Genomic DNA, 17,752 nt, shown 5'->3' with positions numbered 1-17,752 from the left:
ACATTGAGAATAGAAGCAATATAGTAAGATGCAAAGCATCAAAAGCTTTCTGTGACAAAGTCAATACGAGCTTTTATAAAATGATTTTCATTTAATCAGCGTAATATTTCTTACAATTAGTAATGCCGTATGGAAAGTCAGCAATAAAGTCCTTTTCTAGAGACTAAAATTTTTAAAGATTTACCGGCCATTTAACTTTTATAAAATAAATCCTCCCTTTTGCAGTGTAAAGCATGCAGGCCGTACTGTCCTACATGCGCCGCCTCTCTGAGCGCCCCAAAGTGCTCCTCCATGTTTGCTTTAACGCAATCCAACTCTTCTCACCTAAATGTGAGCTAGCCTAGCACATAGCAACATTTTTATTTTACATGAGAAAAATTGCATATCACCACATGACAGGCAGTAGCTGGCATTTCACTGCTCTTCCTAATTCTGCTATGCTTCTGTAAGGAGGGAGCTCCGGGATGGAGGCAGAGGCAGGTGTCGCCATCATGGGGCTGTGGGCACAGGGCTGCAGCAGGCATTTCAAGGCCTAAAAGTTTGTTCTAAGAAACCTGGGCTTCTTTTTACGTGCCCAGTTTTAACAGCCTGTTGGAGCAAGTCCAGAGGAGGTCATGAAGATGTTCAGAGGGCTGGAGCACCTCTCCTGTGAGGACAAGCTGAGAGAGTTGGCGTTGTTCAGCCTGGAGAAGAGAAGGCTCCAGGGAGACCTTATAGCAGCCTTCCAGTACCTGAAGGGGGCCTACAGGAAAGATGGGGAGGGACTCTTTATCAGGGAGTATAGCAATAGGACGAGGGGTAATGGTTTTAAACTGAAAGAAGGTAGATTTAATCTAGATACTAAGAAGAAATTCTTTACTGTGAGGGTGGTGAGACACTGGAACAGGCTGCCCAGGGAAGCTGTGGATGCCCCATCCCTGGAAGTGTTCAAGGCCAGGCTGGATGGGGCTTTGAGCAGCCTGGTCTAGTGGGAGGTGTCCCTGCCCATGGCAGGGGGGTTGGAACTAGATGAACTTTAAGGTCCCTTCCAACCCAAACCATTCTATGGTTATATGATTCCATGCCTGCAGTGGAGTGCTCCCTACATGAGAAGTTCTAGGCAGATTGACCTCAAAACCATAGTTTTCTGTCCTAATCAGTTCATCTACTCTTATTCTATAGTCATAATGTACAAAAAATTCTCTCACATCCGTGTATATATATGTGTGTGTGAGGTAAAGAGGACAAGAAAGAACATTGAGATATGATGTATTTTTAGATTATGTGTGGCTTTTATGCAGTAGTAAAACGTGTGTGATATGGCAGCATTACGTAGTTTCTGAAACATCCAATAGACATCATGAGTCCTCTTTTGAAAACATATTTTACAAGCAGTATACAAACCACTGCTGTGAGGCAGAAGGTATTCCCCATAAGATGCCTCTACAGGCCCTTTTGGGGAGCTTAGTTTATGAGGTATTTATAGGAAACAGAAAGAAATGATTAACCACCTAAGTTTGCGGGATGGAAAACAGGAAGAGTTTAGTTTGATAGGGACATTTTCATCAAGTCTAAATAAATCAATACAAACTACTGATATGAATTAGTATATTAAAAACAGATTGAAAAAGAAGGCTATTCATTAGAAGAAATGGCAATTCAATTTGGCAATTACTAGAAGAATTATCAGATAACTGAATTCAAAGGAAATCTCAGAGATTTACACGGTATTGCCCTACCAAAAGTGACTTTCGCATTTATTCGCAATAAAATGTAGCTATTGATCTTTTCCTCAGCCTCAGAAATATGTCAGTATTTCTGCTTGCATCTCTGTCCTCCACTTTACATCTCTGTGATTCTGCCATTTTGAGAGACATTAAAGCTTCTTTAAGGAGCTACCTGGATTTGACCTCTCCTGAGCCCTATACCACTACACGCTGCCCTATAGGTTCAGCGTTACCTGAAGGTATGGGACCTATGGAACAAAGGGAGTTTGACTGCAAGTGGTGCAAGCGTGGGAGCTGTACGCTGTGGTTCGCATGCCTGGGAACAGCCGCTCCGAGAAGAGCAGGCTGATACTGTGAGCTCTGACAACGGTCTGCTGGTGGTAGGTTGTCCATTTCTCCCTCTCAAAGACTCCCCTGCATTTGATTTCTGCCTGCAGCCACCCAAAGTCTTGGCTCGCTAGGAAAGCCTGCCAACTCCATTTATTGTCATGGATGAAGGATCCACGGCCTGCGCTCAGCAAGAAGATGTAAATAGCAAGGCCGGGTGAAGAACAAGGGAGTGCGGAGGCACAGCAAAGGGGCCGGGGGAGGCAGCGGTGTGGGAATACGCCAGGCGAGGGACCACCAGACCATCAGGAGGAGGAGGAGGAGGAGGACGGGGAGGGCAGGAGCCAGCTGAGAAAAGTTGTGAGCAGCACAACACGGCACCGAGAGCTAATGTGATGTGACAGAAGCTAGGAGAGGAGTATGACGAGGCAAACGAACATAAGGGATAACGGTGATAGGAGACCATCGCATTCGAAGGCTGGTCATAGGATGGCAATATCTGGGGGGAGCAAGAGAAGGCTGACTGAAGCCCTGCCTACACCAGGGTTGCAGAGATGGTAAACAGCCATGATCAAATAGGCTGTACTTAAGGTTATTCTGAGTTAGAGAGTTTCAAATGTAAATTGTGTTAATAGTGACGTACGCAAGTTAAAGTGTGGGTCTGCCTTGTAAGGCTCATTTTAACAATTGAGGTTAGTGATAACAAGGACTGCTTATTTTTTCTCATCTACTCTTGCAAACACTGTTTTTCTACTACACTGCAGAGAAAAGTGTCCTTAATAGCCAATCACATGTAAAATAAGTATGAAAAAGTAGAGTAAAAGCCAAGAACAAAAAGAACTGTCCCTCGTACGTGAAGCCGAATTTATGAAATAGGTAGCAAGTTCGTGCCACAGAAGAAGGATTCCGCCTAATGATATTTAGTGCGTAGAGATCAGTGCTATATGACAATTGCATTAAAAAATTGTAAAAATGCTTCATATTGCCGTTAAAACCAGATTCTATAGACACTGTGCATTATATTTACAAAGGAAAAAGACCCTCCTTGCAGTTGAGCAGTTGATTTAGAACAGCCTAGGCTTTCAAATGTTAAGAACAATTTTTCAGGCAGTCGATAGACATATGAGATTTACAAGGAGGAAATGGGAGTTTTCTGTTATTTTAATTTTGATTTAGAGGTGATTTAGCATATTGCAGCTTTCAAGTCCTGTGAACCATTTTTCAGTCAGCTGAGATTAAAGTCCCTAGCAAGATTAATTGTAGAGTTGGGATTAAGAGATTTTATAAATCACTCAAATTCAAAAATAAAGCTAGCAGAGTACTAGGATAATGATAGATATATCCATATTGTATCAGCTACGGTTAAATTGAATTGACACTGTAATAGACTGAACGCAGTCAAATATGAGAGTAGAAGTTATTAATAAAGATTATTCTTGATGAAAATGCAGACACCACAGCAGTGACAATTCCTGGGGGGAGAGTTCTCTTGAAGAGTGTTCATTTTTCTACAAACACCTGTATGAAAGACCCTGATATGGCTTCTTGATTTGTCAAGGTTTCCTGCTCCAGAGGGACAGTATACCGGATAATGAAATTACTGTCCTTCCTTCAATAACTATAGTGTACATAATGATGCAGTGTTAATTTGTTGCAACGGCTAAACTTTAAAGGATCTCAGATCAAAAGTTTGCATACTTGGGGAATTCACTGATGTGGACCAAGGACAGAAATTTAGCTGAAATTCTTTCCCTCAGATTGGGCTGATGGAAAGATATGATAAGCCATATTCATATACAGATATATATACACACACACACATATACCCATAGATATACGCCTCCCCACACTAGAGACATCTATCTATGCATAGCTATATACCCCATTCAATATACCAAAGAAAGGCAGAGCGAGAGAGAGCTTTCCTTTGTTAAAGCCAAGGGGAGAACTGTCTGAATCCATTAAGGATGAAAGGAAGATAGTTAGCAGGAAAAAGAAATCTCAAAGGTATTTCTAAAAAAGGTTGAGGGGTCATTAAGGCACTGGAGAAATGTAGGGTTATGTCCTTGGCAGGCCGTCTAAGTATTTTTGTTCATTTCTTTAAGTGACCGCTCTGAACAGGGCACGGCTTTCTCTAGTCTTCAGCCCACTGCACTACAAGGGAGATGCTGTATTTTGGGGCTGAAGTGAAACCTCACCCTTGTGACCAACACTGAAACCTCAGCAGCATCTGGCCTTTAGCTGACGGTGAGATCATGTCCACATCTCCGCCTCGCTTTGTCTGTTCCATACCTGCCTCCCGCCCGGCATCTCATAAAAGCAACGTGATACTTGGGATGCAGCTGAAAGGAGAACGGCGATTCTGCAGGCTGCCTGCTTTCTTGCTGACTCAGACAACTGGGTGCTCAGCTAATTTCCGCAGTGCTACAGAAGCTTCCTTGCAGTGGAGGCGAGGAAATGTTTTTAATTGATTAGAGCCTCTCAGAAAGCCAGAGCTAATTTGTCAGTTCTCAGATGAGCTGTTCTAAAAATCGTGTTCTCTTGGTTGTAGAGATAAATCGGAGTTAGGCTGGGATGGCCCTCCCTCACTCCTATTCGGGTTGCATCAGTCACACACAGATAAACTTTTTGGGGAAGAACAACTCCCTCCTCTGCAGGAGCGTGCTGCGGTTGTGAGTGAAGCAAAATGCCACTGATTTAAAAGGAAAGCAAAGCTGAAAGGGTCAGTGACCTCTGGCTCGGGAAATCTGGAGTCCAGTTTCCAGGCATGAGACCAAGTTGAAAGACCGAAATAGACTGACTTCAAAGGGGAAAAAAAATGAATATTGTGAGAGAAAATTATATTCTGACTTACCACATGGTATATTCTATTTTGGCAAAGAATAACTTAATTTGCTATTACGCTTATGGCTTAACTTTAGAGAGACAATGATAGGTAAGGACTGACAATAATAAAAATATGCACCTGTAGGGGAAAGACTGGTTGGTGTAGACTGGAAGGGAAACTTGATGGCACTGATGCTTGGCTATACAAAACTAGGAACGTGAACTGGAGCACATGGTATAATTAGAAGATGTAAAAAATAGAGATAAAACTTTAAAATATTAAAAGGATGTGATGTTGAAGGCTACATGGGTGTAAAAACTGAAGAAATACATAAAAATGAAAGGTTTTGATAGATATTTTTTCTTTGATTAAAATCTGAATGAATGAGTGATTCAGTTTCTTTTACATGATAAAGATAAGGTGGTAAAGCAGGTTAACTATCTAGAAGAACAAATGAAAATTACTTTATATACTTGTTAAAAAATCTCCAAAATATAGGCAAACATCTTTTCTTCAAGTGCATGTGTTCTCAGATGTTTAATTTTGTTTTATTTAATGTTTTCCAATATGTAGCAGGTTGCCAAATGATCTGAATAGGCACCAACAGTGTTTATAGCAGGAATCTGGCTCTTTTAGAAAATACTGAGAACTTTGTATAATATAAACCAAACAATGGTTATACCACAAACATATTTTAATTATAACAATACAAACAAAATACGTTTCTCCAGAATCCACTTCCAATATATTTTTCATATTTTAAAACCTATTTCACCTTTCCCAACATCCATGCACAACATACACATGCACGACAATAGAGTGTGCAACATCTGAGAACAGATAAGGGAAAGGGATTGTGGAAATCTTTCTGCAGATTTTAATACGCTTTGGATTAGGCTCTTTAACAGTAACTATGTTATGTGACGTGGGCATTTGCCTTTGGAACCTTAGCCTGGGTCAAGTAATTGCATCTGGGAAATACAGTTTCTGTTTCTTCCCAGGTCTTCTGTGGTCACAGTTTTGGAAGATCAATTTTGACAGTACTCATTTAAATGTTTCCTTACTTCATAGTAAAAGAGGGATGAAAATGGCCCACAGAAATCTCCGGAGGAATGTATGAATTCAATCACAGTGAGAAATGTGAATTAGACCCTTTCTGCTATGTACTTACAGGAGGTAATTTTGCCAACACTCAGGAATACATTTTATGTCTTTCTCAGTACATTCCACGGTCTTGCACTTTATCTCTAGATTTTTTAAGATGACAGATCCATAAGGAGTGAGACTATACTTAGAAAAAAACCCTAAAATGGTCTATTCCCATAACCCTAGGACCCATGATTTTGAGAACAGCACCAAATATCACAAATTTTGTGAAGCAGAAGAGATGCCAACACCCAGTGACACAGATAGCACCATCCTGTGAGGCCGTATGTTATGTTCCACGTACCCACTACCTTTCTTTTGCTAGAAATAGGCATGTGAAGAACGTATTTAGCCATCATTTCCCAACAACACTGACTGGCAGCAGCTACCTTATGACAAGCAGTCATCTTCCCACACTGCTTTATTCAAGGGATTTCCCAAACTATTCTACCTATGAATTAGTTTCATAGGGTCTGGAAAATAGGTGTAATGAAATAGCAACAGTATAAGAGATCCTACAGCAGGACTGAAAACAGGCGTCATTTACAAGTGGCTGAAGTGAATGGAATAAGAATCCTTGTGTACAAAATACGCTAGTGACATATTAGTTATATCTGACATGAGTCCCCTGTGCGTATGTACTCATTACTTTCTTACAGATAATCATTTCCCTCATCATAAATACTGGCCTTTTAGTAATACAATATGGCATCATCAACTCTCTCATCTTTTATCAAGCAGTACATTTTCATATGATTTATATGCACACATTTCTTACAATGAAACTGGCATCAAGATAAAGGCAGACAAAAAAATCTATTACAAAGCAGAACAAGAACCACCTCTTTGCTTGATATTTCATTAATAAGCAACGCACAGCTGCATTATTGATGTCTAAAAATAATACAGTTGCCAAACACAACTGAGTGTGGATTGAAAAAGTCTCTACCTCATGGTGAAACAGCAAACTGGACCTTCACCTTCTATTTTAAAAGGATGCCTATTGCATATATTGTCTCAAGACTCAACAGATTCAACAGAGAGAATGACAAATGATATCCCTCCAACTTGTCTTTCAGATCTAATTCTTCACATATTAAGTTTGGATCTCAGAGAGAGAACTTCAAGTTCTATTTTATACTCAATAAATCCATTTGATGGATATGCCAGTATCCCCATAATAGCATAATTTTAATTTGCTGGGGAAATGAATGCAACCCTGCCATTACAACTACTACAAACAGACTAAGCCCAGCAAAGAAGCAAATAAAAGAGCCTGTCAAGGACCTTGTATAACAAGTAAGAAGTCTGGACTGGCCTGGGCTGGGAGGAAGGCAGGAAGAACAGGGCATCACCCAAACTCAGCGTGCCCAGAGCTTTAACTAACTGATGGGGAAGTTATACAGTTTAAAATTCTTCCTTCACTGTGTAATCACAGGTATCTGAATCTGAAACTGTGCAGTCAGCAAGGTGTACAAGCCCTGTAAGACTTGTCAGTGACCTCAAAGCTTCCCTAAACTGGAACACTAAAAGTGGGAAACAAAGTTAGACCATCTCTAACACTGCTATACTGACCCACCTTTAGGTCACTGGCTGGGAAAGTCCAATTTACAGAGTGACAAGTACTTCGAATTCATATCTCTCATTCTTTTTTAAAACTTTTCCCGATAATATCAATGTTAACTACTATAAACATTACTACTGTGGCATTAAAATTCTATTTATAGACACTTCTCTTTCAATAGTGTACTCATGGTAAACAAATCAGGAATCAACTACTCTCGCTTTTAATGCAATACCCTTCCATTATAGACCATACCAAGGTTTTGCACACCAACCCTTTCAAAAACAAGGTAAGTATTTTTGCTTCCATAGCTCCTTTTGGGAAGCTGTTCCAGACCCTCACTCTTCACAGTGGCAAGGTGAACAATTCACTCCTTTTCACTTGGTTTCATAAAAAACAGGCTCATCAATTTATTTGATTCTATTAACAGACCTGTGGGCTAAATTTTCCTAGTTTCTGTTCCTGTTAGTGAACATGTGTGTTAAGAATTTAACTCAGTCTTCCAGATAAAGTCTTACAAGTGTCTTGTATATGACACTGGTCACTCCTTACCTCTACAGGCAATGCCAGAGGATGCATCTTAGGAGTGTATTTGCCTTTTTTATAGATGTATTAGATGAGTGGTTTGTAATAATCCTGTGATCACCCAATAAAGCCCCAAAAGACCTTCCCTCAGCAATTATGACTACTGGTTATCGATGACACTCTGCACTAGCACATATCATCCCATTTCTGTTTTTTCAGTCTTCATAATCACTGCTTTTTTTTCTGTATGACTTTCTGAGCCACCATCATGTTACTGGTACAGTTCTATGTTTGTGGTTAGTGTCATGATTGACAGCATTAGAAAACAAATCTGTAAGAAATTCTGCAAATCTCTGTCTTTAACTCCAGTTTCTTGCCTTTGCTGCCATATTCCCATGTTCTTCCAGAAAATTGATGTAAAGCAATTACTTACAACTTCATGAACAACACTGTATCTTGCATACACAGAAGTAATTTATATGGGGTAGGGCAAAAGGTGCCTATTTTTGTCAGACTGCCACAGACCCCTGGTGAATGATAAGGGTCAATAGGAAAGATTAAGTATCTTCAGCTGCTTATGAAGGGTACAACTCAAATATGAATGCTTTCATATTAGAAACAAATTCAAATCAAACAAATAACTGCTGAAAATTATGCTAATAAATCCATATCCATCCAGCTATACTGGGAACATGCAGGCAAATTTTAGGCAGCTATTTAAATTCTTTCCATCAAAATACTCAGTTTAAATATTCATTATTGCCTTGGAAGTTTTATAGTTCATCCTACAACGATATACCAACAGACACATTAAAAAATATCACAAGGAGAGGACTCCCATCAGACTTTTAATATCCTCCTACTAACCTTAGGTGGTTTAAAAGGATAGTCCGGTGAAAAGGTAATGTCAAGGAAGAAAACTCCACCTTCATATACAGACCCTGGAGGCCCCAGTATAGTTGACCTCCATTCATAAATGTTGTCTCCTTTGGGTCCAGCACTAAAATAGAAAAAAAAACCAAAACGTAATAACCACAGACAATCAAGAATATACTGCATCAGTTATAATTTGCTAGTAGTACTGCTGGTTTTGCAATAACGCTACAAGTTAAAATTGTGTATCATCACATTCATTCAGTTAGTCCTGGATGAAACATGTAACCGGCGTCCTGAGCGCTGTCAGTGAAGTGATATATTCAGCCAGGAAGCAGTATTAAAATCACATTATAAATTATTCAAATAAGCACAGAAAAATTCCCGACTGTCTTATCTCAAATATTTTAGTGGGCAGACGTGAAGTATTTACAGTGCAAGGATACAGAGACTTTGCTGAGATGTCTTGTCACTGTCTTGCCTCACAAGCCATCCAATTTTCACCTACCTCCTCATCCACCTACCTCATCAGTCAGTAGCAGTGTAATTACACGCATTATTATACAGCACAGACTGTACTAAAGACTGAGCAGGGTACAAACGACCTTGCAGCTGCACTTTCTAAGTCACCTAACCTAAGGCCTCCAGTCACTAGCACAGAAGGCTGCTTTTCTCTGCAGTTGTCACCCTGTCTTAAAAAAAACTATAAACTGTTGGATTATGTTAATTTAAAGTCCGCATTTAAAAACACAGTACTGAAACAATATTTAAAATGTACAAACCATAATCCTGTACGTGAAACAAGAAAAATCTCTCACCCCCACGGTCAATTCCTGATAAAGACAAAGTAATAACTACTCAAAGTTCTTGGACATGACTCTTCCAAAAACCAACGCAGCATCCTGTCATACAACAGAATACTTGTCCATAGAAATACACATTACGCTCAGGGTGGACTCTTAAGGGACACGAAGACTTCTTTTCGGTTCACAGTCTGCTGATACCAGTCATTGATACAAGACCTGAATTTCAATTAGGATCAATTGGGATGGTGACTTCTAGATATCTGATTAATATTTTTCAGAGGAAGGCAGTGCTGGTAGATATTTCAAATAAATGACGTGGTATTGTCTTAAGGTACTTCTTCTGAAACAATTCCTGCAATGTTTGCAATAAAGATTTCCACAGCATGCAGGGGTTTGTGAAATAACCCTGTGTGTAGAACAGATGAAAGCTCTTGGCTATGCTCCATGCCTCACAGTGTACCCAAGGCATACAATTATTACACGACATCATGTCATGTTCACTGCTCAACTATTCATTTTGTTCACTGGAAGTTAATAAAACCCTCTTTCACCTGAAATTCCTTGGGCTCCCTTCATTAAAACTTCTGACTGCATGATTCCCTGCATACAACTGCGTGACTTGGTGCTGCGCAGTGTACTTCATTAGTCATGGTACCTACATCAATTTTCTGTAATAGCTGTTAATGCTTCTTGGCTTTCTAAACTACGTGCTTTCTCAACAAAAACGGGTTACAGAGACGATAACATTATGGAACATTCATTTTCTATCAGCCATAGTAACAAAACTAGCCATTGTTTTAAAGATAAAATCTGGCTTTTTAAGTGTCACAATAGCAGAAGTGTTGCCATCCATATTTCACAGTGTCTATAATACATCAGGTTGCTAGCTGCCAAACAAATTTAATTTACCCAGTTCTCAGTTTGCATTAACCTTTGAATAATAAAGCACAGCTGAGACCGCTGTAAGAAACAAACCAGAGAATGAATAATTAAAAACACCTCCACTGCCTTTAGAAAGACCAATCCCGAGTCAACAGGGAAGGTTTAATTGTGACTGAACTAGGCATTAAGGGGCTAATTGAACTCTTTATAAGCCCAAACGAATGTGGGACTACATCAGTGCTATGGTATACAAGGTTCACAGAAAGTAAAACCCTTAAAAAAAATAATCAGGCAATTAGTTCAAATAGAAAAGGCAAGAAGCAGGGGCAGCCTAGATCCTACACGAAAAAAAGCCCATAATATGCGAAGGAAATCCTTTTCCATTTTCTGTAGAAAAACGTCCTAATACTTGGAGAAGCAATGACTCGATTGATGCCAGCAGGTTAAAATGGAAGCGATGTAAATGTGGGTCCCAGAGAAATGGTTGGAAACAAAAGCAAACCCTGTCTTTTATTAGACCTTATTTAGCCAGGAGGGGATGGCTGGGCCCTTTCTGGCTTTGAGCGAGGCTCACTTTTCTGATCAGAACTCTCTCTGATAGTGGCATTTTCATAATGTATACTATTTTTATTTGTTTTGACTATTTATTTAATTGCATTAACGTTTGAAATGAGCAGTCATTAATTAGAATAGTTGGAAAATGCTCCATCTGCCAGTTGAACTGTTTTCGGCACGTCCAGCTACAAGCCCAGCCTGATCACATTCTGAGGACGCTGATTAACATTAATTGAAGGTTTTCTTTGCAAATGAGAGATGAAGCTTTATTAAGTATTATTATTAATTTGAAGAATAGCTTGAATTGTATGGAGCGCGGGAAGACTGCTGTTATCGACGCTGCCTGTTGGAGTGCTTGCTGGCAGCAAGGCTGTTCAACCGATGTAAAAATACCGATCCATGTACACAGGCAGCAGCTGGTATTAAGGGCAACAGCATGCACAAGCATAACGTTTTTTCACTTGCACATTAATAATACAAAAAGTTTGACAGGTGTGCTATCTTTGTTTTCCTTCTTTCCTAACTGTTAAGCCTCTATTTATCCACATTATTGGCAACCAGAAGGAAGACTCATCAGGCTTCACCAGAGAAAATTCCCATATGTGCGAGACCTCAGCCAGAGCCTTATTCTATAAGGTTTATAATGCAAGAGGATTTAATTGCCCTTCTCTCCACATGGATATCTGCCCGGCACACTGAAACCCAAATGTTTTACATTCAGTATGATTTATATTCCAGCTCTATTAATGTTACTGGCAACCCAACCACAGATCTCAAAGAAAGCAAACCAAACATCTCAGTGCCTGAAGTTCTGTTATCTTTGGAAGGACAGACTCAGATGTGCACCCGCTCGGCAAAGGGCAGACTATATCTGCCTTGAACTCGACTGACCCCGGGCCAGAGCGTACACACGCTGCCCGCCACTAACCTACTGCTGCATCGGTCAGCTTTATGGGAGAAAGAGTGACGGCTGCGGCAGCTCCGGGTGGAAGTGGCTGAACTGTGAGGATAAGGTGGTTAGGAGAAGGACAGGTCTGCTGTCAGAGCAGCAAGCAGCACAGCCTCCCAGTTTGGGCCCTGGTGCTGAAACCCTAATGAACCCGCAGGATGAGGCAATCGAGGAGCCCAGCGAGAAACACGCGGTGTGACTCCGGAGCTGGCACTCCCAAGTTTCCAGCGTTTTCTCCCAGATGGAATTTGTAACAGAGGACCGAGGAGGTGCAGATGAGCATAAAGGCCCTGGAGACCTGACGTTACCAATGGTTCGTCAAGAGCTAGCTGCCTATTATATATAATATGGTTGTCATTATTCCTCTACAGCCGATGAGACACTGCATGGAATATTGCATGCTTTACCCACTGGGGAGGCTTTGCTCGCTGGAAGAGCCGGGGTGGGTGGACAAGGAGCCAGCCTTCTTCCTCTTCCAGAATGACATCAGTACGGGTGTACGAAATTCAGGCCAAAGGAGTCAAAACATCTCACATGGTCTCCTCTGTATTTCACTCTCCTTTGCCTCTCCTTATATACTTCAGTTCTACCACCGCTTCCCACGTGCGTACTTGCAGGTGAAATGTATGCACATCAGTTACACTTAGTAGCAAAATGCTTTAAATGCCACTATAACTGAATTCATTTTGCTTTAAACATGCTTAATGCACTGAGCCTTTTTTATTCCCTCACCATGTTCTAGGCAGGCAGCCACTTGAAAGTAGTGCTGCTAAAAACTGCTTGTCCAGTACAATGTACAATGCATTATAAACACCAAGCCTTCCCTGCATTTAGAACATCCTAAAATACTAAATTTAAAATGACGGATTAGGAGAGCTGTGTGAAAACAACAGCATCTATAAAACGTACCAGATGAAAACATATCTGGAGAAGTTATGAAAGTACAGTTCATTTTTATTTTTATCAGATCTGTGATTTGTATACAAATTTACTCAATTTCCAGATAATAACTTGAAAAAGTGAAAACACGGAAGGTCAAAAAAATAATGGCATTTATCAAGTAGTCATATGGAATAAATTAGTCAAAATAATGTTATTGTTTTCTAATCTAACTTGTATTTCTTGAGGAGGGATGACATGCGTCCTCAGCATCTCTAACTGGAGGTAGCATAATCTCAGAGTGTGTTTCTGGTGATGTGGAAAATGAGGAGTAGTTCAATGTCTTCCCTTCCACTCTTGGTCTCTGAATCTTGCCACTTTTTAAGTGTAACTGTACTCTTTAATACAAGAGAAAGGCAAGCCCCTAGCACAAAACAAAGAAGTAAGAAAAGGAATTGTAACTTAAATTGCCTTCTAGTTCCGACACGCTAATGGTGTGTGTGGGGAAGCAGTCAGGCCAAATAAAACAGGAAAGCGAGATGGCCGGGAGGACTTCCCACTCCTCAGGACTCAGAAAGAAATGGAAAGATTCTTCTGGACTGGGTGAGTTTAAATTCATTTTCATCCTCATCTTTTGGCAGAATAAAGCAGGACCAGGATATTATACCAACTTCGTCCATGAACTCATTTTCCACGGCATTGTTTATGGCAATTAGTTCTTATTGCTGCATTATTTAATCTGAATTGCCTTAGCACAGAAGCACACATCAGAACTGGGGGTTCCCTCGCCCCAGATCCAGTCCATGGTGGATGCAGACCCCCTCAACTATCTCCAGTAACACATTACAGCAGAAGAAAGAGGGATACACTCAAGTATCTTCCTCTTCCTTTCCTTTTATTACACAGAGCCTTGACTTTACTATTTAAGAGATCTCCCTCTGAGGAGAGAAGCTCACCACAGAATTATCTCCATTTATAAGACATACAACACAGTTTCTCGCAATCCCATTTCTTGCACATCTAACAGTTGTGCCGGAGCAGATCCTGCCTCTAGCTGCCCTCTGTGAATGCTTCTGGGAAGCCACTTGCCCAGGGGGCAAAGTGGCTACCAATGTATTGGGAGATTGGCAAAATAATTTAAGAGCCCAGCTGGTGAGGGAAGGGAATGGATGGGACAAAACAGCAGACTGCAGATTCAGCTTTCAGTGAGATAAGTCTCTTGAGAAGCTCAGACGAAGCCTCATTAAAAGAAACCCAGGACATAGCCCTACCTGGGTGCCAACACTGAAACCAGTCCTAAGCGAAAGGGTTGCTTTGGTCTGTTCCACAGCTCGGGGCTGTCCCCGTGCTTGGGGACAGCCATGAGACCAGCAGTGGGGCTGTGCGGGCAAAGTAGTTGCTGTATAATCTCAATCTGGGAAGAAATAAACCAGCATGAGCTATGCTGATGCTAACGTCACCAGGTGACTCAGACCCACCAGCGCACCCAGCCCAGCCCTGTTTAGAAAAATGCAAAAATAGTGCCATTGAGAAGCATTGGCCTCACAGGCCCCCGAGCCACTGCTCTGTGCCTTTGGCTTTGGAACGGATGCAGACAGTGCCAGCAGCACTGGCTACCTGTTTAATTTCTTCTGCTCTTCTCCCAGTTCTCTCCCCTCTCCATTCTGGAAGCCCACCTGATCCTCCACCTCTGGATCCTTCACCCCTTCTCTTCCCTTGCTACTGCCAATTCTTCTTCGTATAACCTGTATTTTCTATTTCCTGCTCGAAGTTGGTGTCTCCCCCACCTCTCCCTCTGTATGGTGGTAACTCATTGCTCCTTCATCATGGTGGATCCTTCCTCCCTTCAGGTACGTGCAGATCCCCCTCCCCCTGAAGTCCCCTTTCTTTTTCTCTCATCAACAGCCATCAACACATCCTGCTATTTTTCATCGTTCTCCAGAAAGGAGGAGGGGGTGGAAAATGGTGCAGGGGGATTTTATTACAGTGCAGCAGTTAGTTACTCATTTGGTTTCTTCCTTTCCCTGTTGCCCTTCCTCTGAGACGTAGAAAATGAAGAGCAAGCAGAGCGGGTGCTGCAGCAACAGTGGCGTAGGGAAGGGAGTCACAGCTGCCTACCCAGATGCTACAGTGAGATCAGTAGGTGCTTTTACAAATGTATGTAATAAACAGTTGCCACAGCAGCCAAAGGAATACATTTCCACAAAACAAAAACAAAGAGATAGCAGCGAACACTGAGACTGCCTGTGGCAATGGGCACAGTTGTATAGTTAATAACACCTCTGCTATGAATAAAATTAGCAGGCTAGTCTCCAAGCAGTAAAATCAAAGAGCAATTAAAGAAATAAACCCCTTCAGAATCAGATAAGTGCTTAGTTCGGCTATAATATTGATGACTTAAGGTCTCATCAAGAAATAAACTCTCCCCAAATTTGCACCTTTGGAATGCATAACCTTTTCTTCATTTCTTTTTTCATGAAAATCTGCTGAAAACCCCTAGAATCTTCTTTCCTTTTTCTTTTATTTTTTGTTTTGTTTTGGTTGGTTGTTTTTGTTTGGTTTTGTTTTTAAATTTATCTCCGTCTCAATTCCTTCATGTAGATGGTACGAAAAGTGCCATTATCAAAATACTGGAAGATGCTCATGGTTCTTACAGGTAGTTATTATCTAGACCTAAGCTAGAAATTTTTCAGCATTAAATTTGAGGCCCAAGAGATCTGAATTACTCTAAGAAAATTAACAATATATATGCATTTTTAAAGAGCTGTTCATTTTACTTTAACTAGACATTATATGTAGTGAAAAAGCTTGGCTTTCCATGATCTAACACTCAAATTTGGGTCTGTGCTAGATTCAGTGTTTTTGGTCACCCTGCAATATTACTGGGGATTTATGTCTTACGTATATTGGAATATGAACATAATTTGATGAGATAAGCATTATTTTTGGGTAGGTATCTTTCATTAGACTTAATTATTCATAATGGAAACCAAGAGTAAAGTGATGTGGCTACTTGTCACTCAGAAAGGCTTTGGCAGAAAGGGAAACTTCAGACAAATCCCTTACACCACTTAGTTTCCATTACAGCGAGAGAGTTCAGCTGAAAAACTTGGATCAGACTTTTCTCCAGTTCTTCCAGTTTTCTGATTGAGACCATCTTTCCTTAAGAAACTTAAAAAAAAAAAAAAAAGTACTTTTAGGCAAGCAATAAGAGGAGGAGGATATTAAGACGTTTTCCTAACCCATACTACAATTCCTTCAAAGTGGTTATATCCTGCTTTTATCACGTGCTTTTTATTGAAGCCAGCTACCACTTTCACCTACACTTTGGAACCAATATGTTTGTGGTAAATGCGATCGGAAGAATATCTAGGAAAACTGATCCCAGTGAGCTGTCAAAGGAGCAGCAACGTATGACAGGACAACACAAGATATTGCTTCTTATGTTATTGAGGACGATGGAATTCAGTATGATACGGCATTTTTTCACTGTGAATCTTCTCTAGTTTTAGCAAGGTGTTTCTGAAGGTCCATTTATCACCCAAAGTGATATGCAGCTTAAATTTGGGGCTTCTTCCACTTTCTTGCAGCCAACCCGCAGCACACCAGGTCAGTGTGCCAAAAGCCTGTATGAGCCAACTTTCTCTGCCCTCCTGTCACTGGAGCCGTTAAAAATTATTGGCCGAAGCTGCTGAAGCTGTGTTGTATTTAAAATAGATAAGTTTTGGCCACAGTAAAAATAACAAATAGATTAAGACCAAAGCGTATATCACTTAGTTGATTTTATTATTCACTTCTAAATAATACCACTAAGAATTAAAAGTATTCTAGCACTTTAGCAGGCTGGTATTGTTCAAAGAGTACTTTGATGCTTTTATTCCCTAAAGTCCTGTCTTCAGAGCGTTCCTGAGATAGACACCATCATGAAGAGAACTGCTTCTTAATGCACAAAACAGTTATTTATATTATAGTATCTACAGCAATTTCTTCATTGCAAACACCATTACACAGTGTATGATCACAGCATGCTGAGTATTCACAATGAGATTTTAAAAATGGCAATTTTGTTAAGTATTCTCCACTTTGTTCAGCCGAACAAAATTACATAAAATCCGTCACAGAAGGCGTTCCTTGTTCAGGGCCAGAAACAATCATTTGCCTCCTATTACACATCTATGGGCTCGACTCCCTTTTGCCACATCTTTCTTTTCTTTTTCTTTTAAAGTAATACCACTAATTGTAGTTCCAGCTCTTTTGTACCACCAGAAATGGACTGCATAGTTAAGATAAAATATTTATCAGCCTGATTTGCCTCTATGGTAAATTATATCAAGCATGATCTGTAATTGTATTTTAGCAAAAGAGGAAAACACAAGTAACTAGGAATGAAAAACACTACAAAATATTAATAGACTGTCCTGGGACCTTCTAATATGACCTCCAACCTTGCAACTTGCCAAGTGACATTATTTCCATGTTACTCCTAATTTGCTTTTCCTTGAGTTTTTTTCTTACCCAGGATTGTAATTTATTTTTCAAAACATAACTACATTTTAATTTCACTACACTTCCCCTTACCCACAACGGCTGTAGTTTACCATTCTATCTTTCTAAGCAGAAAACTTGATATACACAACAGTGGGGTGACACCATCAGGCACTATATTTTTAAATTCTAAACCTAATTTAAAAGGCTGAGGTGACTGAGTGCGGA

The 17,752-nt window shown here is 40.4% G+C and overlaps 1 protein-coding gene across 1 annotated transcript in view; it reads right to left on the bottom strand.

The window, feature by feature from the left end:
• Nucleotides 1-17,752, bottom strand: part of LOC141738899 (ubiquitin-conjugating enzyme E2 E2) — a 223,279-nt gene that overhangs the window by 33,708 nt on the left and 171,819 nt on the right. Inside the window, exon 4 of the mRNA XM_074575019.1 lies at nucleotides 8,963-9,095. Within this exon, the coding sequence (XP_074431120.1) occupies nucleotides 8,963-9,095 (133 nt within the window). The remainder of the gene's footprint in view (nucleotides 1-8,962; nucleotides 9,096-17,752) is intronic.

This window comes from Larus michahellis, chromosome 2, assembly GCF_964199755.1.
Source record: "Larus michahellis chromosome 2, bLarMic1.1, whole genome shotgun sequence".
Lineage (NCBI taxonomy): Eukaryota > Metazoa > Chordata > Aves > Charadriiformes > Laridae > Larus > Larus michahellis.
Note: the sequence above shows the minus strand (reverse complement) of the source record. Positions and strands in the feature narration are given on the sequence as shown.